The 14,696-nt window shown below is 33.0% G+C and overlaps 2 protein-coding genes across 5 annotated transcripts in view; one reads left to right on the top strand and one right to left on the bottom strand.

Annotated features, from left to right (window-relative positions):
- LOC132738330 (tubulin polyglutamylase TTLL5-like) overlaps positions 1 to 3,602 on the bottom strand; it is a gene marked incomplete at its 3' end in the record, with an annotated part of 25,132 nt that extends 21,530 nt beyond the window's left edge. For all 4 annotated transcript variants that reach the window (XM_060725814.1, XM_060725813.1, XM_060725815.1 and 1 more), the window contains 4 exon segments: positions 328 to 517; positions 1,207 to 1,319; positions 1,691 to 1,888; positions 3,463 to 3,602. In XM_060725814.1, coding sequence (XP_060581797.1) covers positions 328 to 517; positions 1,207 to 1,319; positions 1,691 to 1,809 — 422 coding nt within the window.
- Positions 3,477 to 14,696, top strand: LOC132738331 (lysophospholipase-like protein 1). The gene is made up of 5 exons (XM_060725817.1): positions 3,477 to 3,670; positions 5,710 to 5,812; positions 11,189 to 11,355; positions 12,982 to 13,097; positions 13,511 to 14,696. The coding sequence occupies exons 1-5, from the start codon at positions 3,580 to 3,582 to the stop codon at positions 13,730 to 13,732; spliced, it is 699 nt and encodes a 232-aa protein (XP_060581800.1). The 5' UTR covers positions 3,477 to 3,579; the 3' UTR covers positions 13,733 to 14,696.

Here is a 14,696-nt window from a genome sequence, read left to right as displayed (position 1 = left end):
AATGTCACCTTTTTTATTCATGAAATTCATGAAAACAATTACTGCAAGTAAATGATTATTTCTGATTATCTTTGTTAACCGGTAAAAACCCTACTTAAAATAGCAGAATAATATTTTGTTATTCTGTTTACATGCAATATTCAATTAAATTATAAAGACGTTCTATGTTACAACTTTTTCAAGAATCGACCAATCAAACAACATCATTTATCATTTATAAAGTTTACATAAATGGTCTTCAAAGCACATTTAATTTAGCAGGTTGTTATCATAACAATTTTTTTATCAACCTGTTACATATGAATTAAAAAAAGAAAATTCAAATACCTTGGAAAATGGTTAATTTTCTGAAATTCTGACAAACTGCGTAGGGTGAAAGGTTTTAGATGGGCCCCTGTCCAAACAATGTTGTAATCAGAACTGTTAGGATGAACTTCATGAAAGCCATGACTGTTAAATATATTTCTGACAATCTTACATTCAGAGTTACCAAACTTGTAGGTCATATGATATCTCTCTGAAAAAAAAAACACAAACAAACATTTTATAACATAAGATTATTTACATGTTTGTGGAATACATAATAATATCTTTCCTGCAACAAAGTTTAGATTTGTATTTGGTTTAAGCTCGATTGGAAACAAGTTCTTGCAACTTAATTTGTATATCACTTTCGAATCAGCTTCCTGGAACCAACCAGTACTGGTGTCATTTGAAGAAACATGGTCGTGACCCAATTAGGGCTCAAACTCATGATCCCAGGGTTGAGAGGCAGACACCTTAACCACTATGCCACCGCTCCCCTTGTATTTAATATGCCCTTTTTTCAAACTGTATGTGTTTTTTCATCTTTATTTTTACCGACCTAAATAAAAAGATATGAGAATAAAGAAAATGGAAGAAAACAGCATGAAGTGTTTATGCTTGTCAGTTAAAAGGAGCATAACTCGAAAAATAATGCTTTCAGAATTAACCATCTCGTCATGATAAGAAAATATTCTAAGTTTCATGTTGATAACTTTAAAAAACAGTGATCTTAATAGCTCAACTTTTTTCTTTGAAATAGACAAGCTAAAAAACAAACATTCTTTTGCTTTGGCCTCACACCAATATGAATGTCCTTGGCAAAATAAAAAAGCCAATATAAAATCAGCTAATAAATAACAATATACAAAGTGTAGGATGTTCAAGGATTTCCTAACTTACCCCCAACAGTTCTCATGCTGGAGCGCTTGTTATATAAACATGCTGCATTGAACAAAATTACTGGCGTTTTCTTTCCATACCCTGTCCATTGTAAATTCATTGAAGGTTTAGATCTGGAAATATACAGAAATGCATGTTTATAAATGTAGTCATACAACTATGTGTAAATTATTCAAAATCAGAATAAACATACAAATAACAATTTGACAAGGAGGAAATTGAGAAGAATATTCAGAATATTGTGTTTCATCAAATGCAAGGTAGCAATATGTCTGCATGTAAAAATCCAGAAAAGGGTGATCCCTCGGAAGCATTATGCATTAAATTTCATCCCATTCCCTTTAGTAATTTTGGAAATACCAACTTGCACGTAAGAACTTCACCACAGTGTGACGGCGAAGCTGATGTGAGTACAACTGCTCTCCTTATTCACCGAATAGTCATGCTAAAAATGAACATGGACAAATAAAGAAAAAAATCTTACGAGACATCTTCTTCTTCACTCTCATAATCAGAATCTCTTTCGCTTCTTTCATCAGATGAGCTACCATCAGATGGTGTAAATGAGCCTCCATCAGAATCTACGTCTTTTGTTGATGCCATATTTGTTTAATTATTTTTCCTTTTTCTTCTTAAAACTGCAAATTTGTTATACCCGATTTGATCATGATTTTGCAAGCACCTGTTATAAAAAATTTATGAACACAAATTTATAAGCTTCCTATATTGGTAAGTTTAGATATTGAACAAACAAATTCATTGAATCTTAAATTTGATGTTAAAGTATTTATTTACAAGAATGAGTTTACACACCAAACTAGAAATATTTAATATGGCTAATAGAAGATAGTATCAGGACTATCAGAAATTCATGGAAAATGTTTAACAGGCGATAATCAGTATGTAAAAACCTCTTAATTGTAAAAGGAGAAAAACAGTGCAATTTATCTAATAAAATTTGGAAAATTAAAATATTTACTTATTTAATTGTCAATATACAATCATTCATGTATGTGCAATTAATTATTTTTTGAAAATACAACTTAGTATGCTTTGTTAGATTTACACTGATTTTATAATAAATAAAAAAATATTAAATATAAGATGGGGTGAAATGTCAGTACAGAGGGCAGGGCTTTTTTTCACAGGTTGGGGAAGCAGCCCAGCCCTTAAGTTTGGGGAAAAATTACACGGTATATTTGCAAAAGGGGAAGAAAAAACTTGATGTAAATTAAATTTTGGGGAAAACTGCATGATTTTAAAGAAATTTTCTTTGGGGAAGCAGTCCTATACCGGCCCCTGTTAAAGAAGGAAAAAAGGCCCTGGTGGGGCAAGTCCTTTTGGGCGATTGGTTACATTACCAATCTAAGTGAGCTCTTATTAGATTAAATCATTTAAGCAAATTGAAGGACTTAATACATGTTTTGTTTATTTTTTCATCAGAAATTCCATTCACAGTAATTCATTGACTTGACAGGTCAATAAAAAATTTAAAAACACAAAAACAATGTATACATATGCCACAGGGTGAAAAAAATGTGCAGCCTGACCAGGACTCAAACCCGGACACTCGGAATACCATACAGCAGCCCTACCTGCTGAGCTATCCAGCAGCTTACACATCATCTCCCCTAAATAGTGAACAGTTCTGAACCATGAAATACTCCCCTGCTAAATTGAAATTTGTCCTCAAATTTCACAGAGTTACAGAGCAATGTAAATTAAACTTTGAGCTATTTGCAGTCATAGCCCCACATTGTGCGCCAAATGTCACAGGGTAAGAAAAATGAGCAGCCGAACCAGGACTCAAACCCGAGACCCTCGGAATACTATACTGCAGCTCTACCAACTGAGGTTGCCGGCCACCTACACATCATCTCCCCTAAATAGCTAACAGTTCTGAATCGTGACACATAGTTAACACTTTGATCAGTATTCGATCCATTCACTACATCTATTCTATGACAACACAAATAATGCTCATACAAATTGAAATTCATGTTGGTAAAGCAAACAAGCAAAACTTAATCTATAAAAATATGTAATAATAAATCGTTTGCTAGCTTCATTTTGTTCAACTTATTCAGCCAATTACAGGATTTAAATTCAATGACATAATTATGGTGTCTTCATCAGTGATTTGAAAAAAAAAGTGACAAATGATTGAGCTAGAAAAAAATTCTACTAAAAGAGATTTTTTTTCAACGATTTAACTTTTAAAAGGAAGGACAATTTTCTCAAAAATAGTTTACATACTATCCAAAAAGTTGTTAATGATAAAATTCCTCCATTACTGCAGTTGTTTACACTAGCGACCCCGTTGCCCGCAAGTTCCAACAAGCGCACCGTTTTTCAGGTGCATTTTGGGATAAAATGGCTGCGCCCATGAAGAAGTTCTTGACCAGAATTGTTGCTCAAACTGGGGAATCACCTATTGGTTCAGTTATATTTTTGCATGGATCGGGTAAATATGTTTTGTAATACTAGAAAATAACCCTAGAACGTTTAAACAGTTGCCAGTTTGCAATTATTTCCAATATTCCGTTACGGTGTCTGTTATAATTTTCTGTCGTTATTTTCATGTAAAATATGGTTGGAAGCTACAAATGAATTTAAAGCCTTGCAAGGCATAACGTCACTAAATTAGCATACTCTGTCCGGTAATAGGACATTTCGGACCATAAACATTTCGGACCAGACATTTCGGACCAGATTTTGGGACACTTCGGACCATATTTAGGGAAATTTCGGACCAGATTTTTGGACATTTCAGACCATGTGTTGGACATTTCGGATCATGCGTAAGACACTTCGGACCATCGTTTTGGACATTTCGGACCATGTGTTGGACTTTTGGGATCATGTGTTAGACACTTTGGACCATTGTTTTGGACATTTCGGACCAGATTAAATATTATTTTTTGATATATTATGCATCAATTATTCTATAAACTGAAGAGTAACTTTAGTATATATGAGGCACCATAGAACAATTTTACACCTATCCAGATTTAGATTTTATATCTGTTGCACTATAAATAAAGATGATTTAAAAAAAAATGTTTTTGTGGCACACTTTTTGAAAACAAATATTATAAAGTATATGTAAAAAGACATGACAAAATAAATCATTTACAACATATTCTAATATCACAAATCATACATTATCTTACAAACACATACATACAAATGAATGTATACATTTAGATAATTATTGACCCTTATGGATCTAACAAAACACAGGGACAACAATATTTACATGTAAAATAAGATATAAATAATTCAGATTAATATAATTACATACATTCTTCTTTAATTGAGTGAAACTTGACTTAAACGAGTTCTATTGAGCAATTAAAACGTGTGAAAAACTGCATTGACAAGGATGTCGTAGTTCTTTAATACCTGCCAGAACACGATTTAATTTGATTAAAATTGTCTTTAAATAGGTATATTCAGCGTGTGTGGGTACTTATTGTGCACCTTATTATATAGTTGATTAAACAGGTATGTAAATCAATTTCAATTCTTTTAAATAAGTTAAACATAGCGTATCATTATCTATATTCTGTATGAAGGGCATTCGCATAAATATATTCAACATTTACAAAGGTATTCTATTATTGTTTTAACATTTTTTTCAATATTAAAAAAAATGTCAGCGTATATAGAAATTCATAAATGAATAATGATATAAATTTTTACATGGATAATCAAAACAAAAATAGAGGTCTATAAGCTTGTCAGGAAATGTGAAAATCTCGTCAGACCGGTCTTTTCTGCATGCATTTTGAATGTCATAAAATTTTAAAATGTCAAATATTTGTTGCATTTATCATAAGAAAATATTGTAATAACACCCTAAAATAACAAATATATATAAAAAAGGACTATAAGGTCTATTGAATAAAAATTTCTGGTCCGAAATGTCCCCCATCATGGTCCGAAATGACCATCTCATGGTCCGATATGTCCCAAAATCTGGTCCGAAATGACCTAAAAATCTGGTCCGAAGTGTCTGGTCCGAAACGTCTGTGGTTCGAAATGTCCGTAATTCCTCTGTCCGTGTTAAAGAAAAAAAATGAAAGTTTAAAAATGAAATATTGACTAATGTAACTCAAATGCAAATTGCTGTTTCTTTGCTTCACAAGTGGTCTCAATATAACAACTTTAAGTAGTTAGCCAACTGCCTAACCCTAACTCATAACCCTCTAACAATAACACTCACCCATAACCATACAGTAACCCTAGAAGTCATCTGAGTGATATTGTAGAGAAACGTAAATATTTAAGAAATAATATTCGGTAAAATTATAATGTAAAGTGCCAATAATGGGGGCTATTTTCAACTTGTGGTGTTGATGTGTTTCGAAAGACTGCTTTTTTCCGAAGGTCAGGGGCTATGGTAATTATTGACCAGTGTATATTTTTTTATTTTATGATTAAACAAAATCTTTTAACTTTGGTGTCACTTTAGATATAGTGGTATTTCTTATTGTGCAGGTGATACTGGAATGGGTGTGCAAGAATGGGTAAATAGTGCTCTTGGCTTGAAACAGTTGACATTCCCACATCTTAGAATACTGTACCCTACAGCACCTGCTAGGTATACCAAAGAAATATTTTTTTGTAGCGAGCAACATATAGGGATCATTTCTCTGTCATATGTCTGTCCGTCCATCTATCACAAAACTTAACTGGACTACTCTTCAAAAAGTACTGGCGCAATTTCATCCAAACTTTACAGGAATAATCAGTACCATTAATTAATCTTAAGTTTTTCATATAATCTGTGTTTTCCAGTTCAATGATATTTTTTTCAAAGTTATGGCCCTCTGATGGATTTTTATTTTAAAATTTGTCCAGACTACTTCTCTTAAACCAGTAATGCAATTTGAATGAAACTTTACAGGGATGTTCCATGCACATTATCATGGGCAAAAATTTACTTGGTAGAGAAATCACTCAAGATATGTATCCTTGAAAAAAGAAACACACCATTTGATATTTGTTAAAAGTTATATCAACACCATTTTGGGGTATTTCTTATCAGGATGATGGGGCAAATGTTCTGTGTGGCAAAGCATTCTTCAATTTTTGAAAAAGTAGTGTGTTCTTTGAATTCAGGTATTTTTCACAAACTATTTTTACCTTTTTCAGCCTTGTTCTGGTCAAGGGCTCTGCAACAGAATTGTTGAGGGCTCTCATTTAAACAAATCACCAAAATCTGAAAGATCCACCATTTAGTAGGTTATGTAATTTGAGTGAAACTTAACAGGATTGATTGATGTCTCAACTGCTTGCACATAATGAATGAGTTGTCCAGTTTATTGATTTTTGGCTGAGTTATGGTCCTTGAATACAAAAAAAGATTTTGGTCTGTTTATGATGTTTGTGTCTCCTGATACACAGTACCTACATGCTACAAAGTTGCCTTGAGATATAGAGAACAAATAGGTCAATCATCCATCAATACAACTGATTAATTGGCTATCATATGGTGGCACATGTAATCACTGATAGCTCTTGTCTTTTGGTGATTTTTAGCTCACCTGTCACACAGTGACAGGGTGAGCTTTTGTGATCACTTTTTGTCCGGTGTCCGTCCGGCATCTGTCCCTCCGTAAACTTTTACTTTAAATGACATCTCCTCATAAACCACTAAGCCAATTTCATCCAAACTTCATAGGAAATGTAACATTCTGTTTATTTGAGGATTATTATTAAAATCAACACCATAGCTTATAATACAGCTTTATTGTTTTACATTCGTACATACACTGTCACTCTCTATATAATACAGGATATACATAACATATTAAAAACAACTATCTAAATAGCTCCACCTCGTGGGTGTATACTAAGTGTCAGTCATCACATCCTCCCTTGATTTGAATAGTTTCTCACGGTATAAATTCATAAACTAATAATATCTACTTCTAATATGAACACCTAGAAAACTAATTGCTTATTAGATAAATATAACACTATAATGATTGCTTGCTTATTAGATAAATATAACACTATAATCCAACTTCTAATGTCAGCACACCCTTTGTTTGATAACACAATTATTATCCAAAGTATGGTTTTACATGACTTACATTCCTGTAATAAATGTTGCCACTTGTACTTATCACCTTCACAGATGTGCCCTTTTGACTTACAACCCTACAGATATCATTTGCCCAATTAGTTAACATTTTACCTTTATTTTTCTCATGTCTGAGAATTAGGACTCTCTGCCCTATCTTGAATTTTCTGTACCCTTTGGCCATATGTTTGTTTGCCCAATATTGAATTCTTTGTTTCTGTATCCTGTCCCTATTTCTCAATTTTGCGTTAACTCTTATTTTTTCTAACTGTGGAATTTTTGTTTTAATATCTCTGTTAAACATCAAAAATGCTGGTGCAAAATTTGTAGTGCAATGTGGTGTTGCTCTGAAATGTAGCAAAAATGTGTTTAATGCGTCTTTTCAATTTTTGTTTTCTGAGATTGCAGTATGAACACACTTTTTTAGAGACCTATTAAAATTCTCTACTAAACCATTTGACCTAGGAAAGTATGGTGTTGACCTACAATGTTTGATGCCATGTTCATGACAAAATGCCTTAAATTCCTCACTGCAAAAATTTGGTGCATTATCCGTTCTAATTTGACTTGGATATCCAAACATTGCAAACCATTTACTTAACTGATTTATGATTGACTTACTAGTGGTTGACTTTAGAATTGCCACTAAAGGATACCTGGTGTAATAATCTATCAGAACCAACAGGTTCTCATTATTTATTGGACCCATAAAATCTATGCTTAGTTCTTTCCAGGGGGAAGATGGAAGTTTTGTCATTACCACAGGAGGTTCTTGCGGGGTTTGAGACACCATCTGACATGCATGACAAGATTTTATCATATTTTCTACTTGTTTGTCTAAGTTTGGGAACCAAACTTTTTCTCTAATTAGCCTTTTTGTTTTCTGTATTCCCATGTGAGATGAGTGGGCGGATTGAAGTACACGGGATTGTAAATGCTCTGGAATGCAGAGTTTATTACCCTTCAAGATAAGAGAATCTTTGACCGAAAGATTATGTCTGACCTGGTAATAGGGTTTTAATTGCTGCGATTTTTCCCATTTATTTTTCTCGAGACAAGTGCGTACTTGTTTCAAGACTGGGTCACTTTGTGAACATTCTTGAAGTTCATCTAAGGTTACAGCTATTGGGACAGAACAATTTGTAACAAGATGCACATAATTTTCTGTTTGGCTACAGATTGAATCATCTGTTTCCCTAATTGGTTTTCTGGACAAAATATCTGCCCGATTCAGATAACCTGGTAGAAATTGTACTTGAAAAGAAAATGGCTGTACTTTTAAAACCAAGTTTAATATTCTTGGGGTTGATTCATGCCTTCGAGTGAAAATTTTCTCAAGGGATCTACAGTCAGACAAGACTGTGAAATTAATTCCCCATAGATAAACATGAAATCTGAGTATCATATACACAACTGCCAAGGTTTCGCGCTCAGCTTGACTGTAACGCCTTTCTACATCAGACAAGATACGACTTGCATAAGCTATTGGTTTAAACGTACCATCTTTTTGTTTTTGCTCAAGGACTCCACCTACCCCAACAGGAGATCCATCCACAATGAGCCTTGTTTCTGCTTCAGGATTATAATAGGACATGACCCTAGCACTTATGAGACATTGTTTGAGTTTTTCGAAGCTTTCATGCTGGTCATTTCCCCAGACCCAGGGTTCTTTCTTTCTTGTTAATTTTCGCAAGGGCTCAGACAGAGTGGCATAATTTGGGATGAATTTTGAACAGAATGAAACCAGACCTAAGAATGATTTGACTTCTGTGATATTGGTCGGAGGTTCGGCATCTCTGACTGCCCTGACTTTTGCGTCATTAATTTTGATGCCATCTTTGGACAGTATATGACCCATGAACTTATGGTTTTGTTTTCCACACTTGAAACATGTTACACCTACAGACTTTTTACACTGTTTACCATAATGTCCGATATCCCCACACCTGTAACACTTTGCTGTGCTAATGTCATATTTCTTCTTTTGTTGATGATGGTTTTGTTGGTGCTGTTGTGGTCTTGACTGCGATTTCGAAAATCGAGGCTGTGCTTGCCTTCTTGATCTAAAGCGCAATTTGTTTACTTCTACTTCGTCGACTAAATCATCTTTCTTGTTTGACATTAACTTCGCATGGGTGTCAGATAATTCATAGGTTCTAGCTACTTCCTGGAGTCTTTCTAATGTTAAGTTTTTTGTTGTTAACAATTTTTTTCTCAAATCATCAGATGCACAAGATTCTAAAACATGATCCCGAATTTGGTCGTCTTGGTCAATAAACTCACAGGACACTGCCAATTTCGACAAACGAACAACATAGTTATCAATTGTTTCACCACACATTTGTTTTGATTGATGAAACACATGCCTTTCGTATTGAATATTCTTTTTGGGTTTGAAATAATTGGATAGACTGTCAGCTGCATCCTTATATGTAGTTCCAGGGCTGCCTAGGCTATCAAAGACATCTTGTATTTGTGACCCACCAACATGCAGTAACAATGCTCTCTTTTGAGAATCTTTAGTAACTCCAGCTGCTTGAATATATATTTCAAATCGTTTTTCGTATTGTTCCCAAGCTTTTGATAAATTTGTTTGCTCCCCAACTACTATAAATGGTCCTGGTGTTGTTAGTTCAAATTTGGCTGCCATCAGTTTATTTCATGAAGACACTGTTTTAATTGTTTTCTTTGCTTATGTATTTAAATTGTTTCACTCAGATTTTTGTCTTAAATTAATCTGCTTAATTCCACATTTATTGTTTTGGCTTGCATTGTTTTTATTGTTCAACTTGTTTTTTTTTTTCACACTTAAATTGTTTTTAATTCCATTTGTTTGAAGGAATTAAAATTGATTTATTCCAATTGTTTCTAGATCAGAATATTTGTTTTAATCCTCATTTGTTTTATTTTTGTTTTTTGTCTTTAAACTTTATCTCCATTACTCGTCGCCAATGTAACATTCTGTTTATTTGAGGATTATTATTAAAATCAACACCATAGCTTATAATACAGCTTTATTGTTTTACATTCGTACATACACTGTCACTCTCTATATAATACAGGATATACATAACATATTAAAAACAACTATCTAAATAGCTCCACCTCGTGGGTGTGTACTAAGTGTCAGTCATCACAGGAATGTTCCTTTGGTGGTCACCTTTAAAAATTGTTCAAAGAATTTAATTCCATGCAGAACTCTGGTTACCATGGCAACCGAAAGAAAAAACTTTAAATATCTTCTTTTAAAAAACCCAAACAGCTAGAGCTTAGATATTTGGCATGAAACATCTTCTAGTGAGTGTCTACCAAGTGTGTTCAAATAAAAGCCCTGGGGTCAAAATTGGCCCCGTCCCAAGGGGTCATTGATTTTCCCTATATTCTTATAGTAAAAACTTAAAAAAATCTTCTGATAAAGAATCCAAAGAGCTAGAGCTAAGATATTTAGCATGAAACATCTTCTAATGAGTGTCTACCAAGTTTGTTCAAATAAAAGCCCTGGCTTCAAAATTGGCCCCGCCCCAGGGGGTCATTGATTTTCCCTATATGCATCTAGTAAAAACTTATCTTCTTTTAAAGAACTCAAAGAGCTAGAGCTAAGATATTTAGCATGAAACATGTTCTAGTGGGTGTCTACAAAGTTTGTTCAAATAAAAGCCCTGGGGTCAAAATTGGCCCAGCCCCGGGGGTTATTGATTTTCCTTATATGTGTATAGCAAAAACTAAGAGGTACTTTCCATTCTGTTATACTGGTATGTAGAAATGTAGAAAGATAAAACAAATAACAGGAGCTAGCTTTTAATCTTTTACATGAATAAGTGTATTCAAATTTTCAAATTAAAACAAAATTAAAGGAAATGTCATTATGATTACCTGTATTTGTTTTAGGTCTTACACCCCTATGATGGGACAATACTCCAATGTATGGTATGACAGACAACATATATCACCATCAGCTCCTGATGATACTTCTGTAGATACAATGGCAGCCGACCTTTCTGAACTTATTAAATCAGAGGTAGAACTTGGCATCCCAGTCAATAAGATTGTTATAGGTCAGTGTAAAGTCTGTTTCATGGTTTTCTTTTTTAGCTTGTGTATTTAAAGAATAGGGAGCTTATCTCTCTCATAGGTCTATGCATTAGCACCCTGGTCAGCTGAACATGCTTAAGTTATGTGTGCAATTTTATGTCTCATTAATTACAGAAATTTCTTCATTTGAATCTTCAAACATGTCTTCTAAATCTCTTACAGAGTCCAATAATTGTGGTAGGGATTTTGACTGGATTATAAATAGCCTTTGTAAATGTAAAAAAATCATTGTATAGATTGCTCATTTTGTATGATCAATCTCAACAACTATGGAAGAAATTAACATGTTTTTTTTCCAAGACTCATAAGTCAACTCATAACACATTTGACTGAATTAATAACTCATTTGATTGAATCATAATAGTCCATAGTGAACTTAAATTTTTCTTGCTAAATGTTGAAAATTTGTTTGCAAGATCAATCTCAATAAATGTCCAATTTGTTCTTTTGAAACTACACAAACTTGTGTCCCAGGGATAATCAAGTGTATGTCATTGTCATTATGTCCTTGTTTATTTTATAGACAGTCTTTAAAGTGATGAAAATCATTGTTGATGAGATAAGTAGTGATCATTGAATGATTTATTCTGTTGTAGTGCTAACTCATATTTGATCTCTAAAGAAATTTTTTTTATTTGATCTTTCAGGAAAGTGTTTTCTTGAAAACATTTTCTTGCAGTGAATTCTCTATTTATCAATTTCTTGAGCATTGTATTGTTTATTCTAAGAGACAATGTAACTATTCCACGTTTAGTGATGTATCACATGTATCAGATTCTGTAGGTTATAACTTATCATAGTCAAAGGTATCCTATAGCTACTTTGCAAAAGATAATTGGCTCTACCCAGGTGCTACATATGCCTGAAATTATACATAAAATGACATATATACTCTGTATTAGTCTTCTTTCATCAGTAACATTGGAAAATTGCCACAACCAATGCATTAAGTAGGCATTCACAACACCTGATAATAAATTGCTTGAAATTCATATCCTAAATGAACCTCATTTAAAGTAGCATTCAAGGGTATAAAGTGAGTGAATAGGTGAGGCTCAAAATAAGCTTTTTTATTGCCATATTCCCTTTTAATTTAATAATTTAGTTCACGTAAACAATAAATTACCCCGGATGCAAACGGAATTTCTGTAAAGATCAATTAGAATTTACCTGTAACGTTCGGTTTATAAAAAGAGTGGGGCAGTCTTTTTATATTTTACGCAGATTTAAGATTTTATCCTAACCATTTTCCAATACAAACTGTTGGTCAAACACCATTTTAACAGTCAATTTTTTTAAATAAAAAAGTTAATTCAGCACACCTTGACTATATGAGCATTATGTCACTTTAATTTTTGAAATATCATGAATATCTTCCTTTTCAGACCATGCAGTTTTATTGTCAGTTTTCTGCTTTTAATTCTATTAACAATGAAATTAATGATTGTTTAAAAAACCAGAAATGGACAGCTATCATTGCATTGTCTGTAAATGAGTGGAACAATTTATATCATTTATAAACATTTTAGTTAAATTAAAATGTCGTTATTGGTTTGGTTTCAAATTTTTTGTTTGTTTGTTTGTTTAAGGAGGATTTTCAATGGGTGGAGGTATGGCTTTACAGCTGGGATACAGATATCTGCGTGAAGTAGCTGGCGTGTTTGCCCTCTCGAGCTTCCTTGGCACACAGTCATTAGTTTATCAGGTAATGGTAGCCTTTTGTGTGCATATGATGATTGGATGGAGCATTTATTTGTCCTACAGATCTTTGATCCTTTCTTTTGTCTTTCTGTCACACTTCCTTAGTAACCATTTGTCAATTATAGCAATTTCATTTACTGACTGATAACTTATATAATTGGTATTTAAGTATTTTTCATTGACATCTACCATTCTGTGAGGTTTCATGTTAATTTGAACAATGCTGCAGCATAATACTGGTACTGTTGTTCATTTTTAAATTTTAACATTTGTCTTAGTGATACAATTGTTTATGCCTAAGGTGTGAACATTTCAAGACACATAACAGTAACCATTATAACTACAAGTAAAATTCAAAACTACTTAAATATTCTCTTAAACTTTCTTGTATAATTTTGAATGTTTTTCGTTTTTTAGGCCCTGAAAACTGACTCAAGATCATTACCACCTTTGTTTCAAAGTCACGGTGAAGAGGATAGTTTAGTGATGTATTCATGGGGGAAAGACACCTTTAACAAACTGTCAGAACTGGGTGTGAAGGGACAGTTTCATTCTGTACCAGGTCTATATCATGATTTAGACAAACAAACATTACTGAAAGTCTGTGACTGGATCAGTGAGCAGGTTCCACCAAGTTGATAATTGTAGCAGAGTCTTCAGACTTATATGTCAGAATTTTATAATACTGCACATTCATACTTGATCAGTTTTGATTGAACATTCAACAGTCATGTATATTATCGTACATGCCTGATACAAATGAATTAATAAAGTAATTTAGTATTTTTCAATCAAAGAAAACAGTTGTGCAGTATTTTAATTCATTTATAAATAACTTTGAAGGTTATATGGCTGTATATAAACAGTTTGCTACTGTATATAGCCTTTTTCTTGTGGCTTTGTTTTTATATAAAATTTCAACCATTTATACATGGCCATAAAACTCTGTCAAAAAATAATAATATAATATATGACAGTATTCCAGATATATAGTCAGCAACATTGAATCATTTTGATTATTACTGTAAATTATTTGGCACACCAGCTGAATTCCATAATCATTGTGAAAAGTATTATAAAACTTGAGATGAGGCTGGTTGGCTCCTTCTTGGTTTAACTTTAAAATGGACCAGTCACAGGATCGCTTTCCAGAATCTATTCATTTCTTAACTTTTTATAGGAATTTTATATTCATACCATATAAATGTCCTCATAAAAATGATTTTTATAGTTTCTCAAATATCATTTTATCATGAAAGCACCATGTTATTTTAGTCTCACTATTAACAGGAAATACTGGAACATTCATATAAACAGAAAATGTTATTTAAAAGTATGTTTTTATCAGGTACAGTGTGATTATGAAATTTGTACCGAAAATCAATAATCTTTCCAACGGTACATTAAACATGAACGTTCATGGTGTATTATAGGTGTACTTTCATGTGCAAATCATGGTCAAATTCAGTTATCTCATTCACACCACATAGTAACTCGTGCACACGACTTAATTATCCCGTGTGCACGACCACACGAGATACATAAAAACACACATGTCACCTCTGTGCCACCGAAGGAACATTTTATTTTTGTCCCACGTTTT

The sequence above is a fragment of the Ruditapes philippinarum genome, unplaced genomic scaffold, assembly GCF_026571515.1.
Source record: "Ruditapes philippinarum isolate M1 unplaced genomic scaffold, ASM2657151v2 ctg195_1_1_1_1, whole genome shotgun sequence".
Lineage (NCBI taxonomy): Eukaryota > Metazoa > Mollusca > Bivalvia > Venerida > Veneridae > Ruditapes > Ruditapes philippinarum.
Note: the sequence above shows the minus strand (reverse complement) of the source record. Positions and strands in the feature narration are given on the sequence as shown.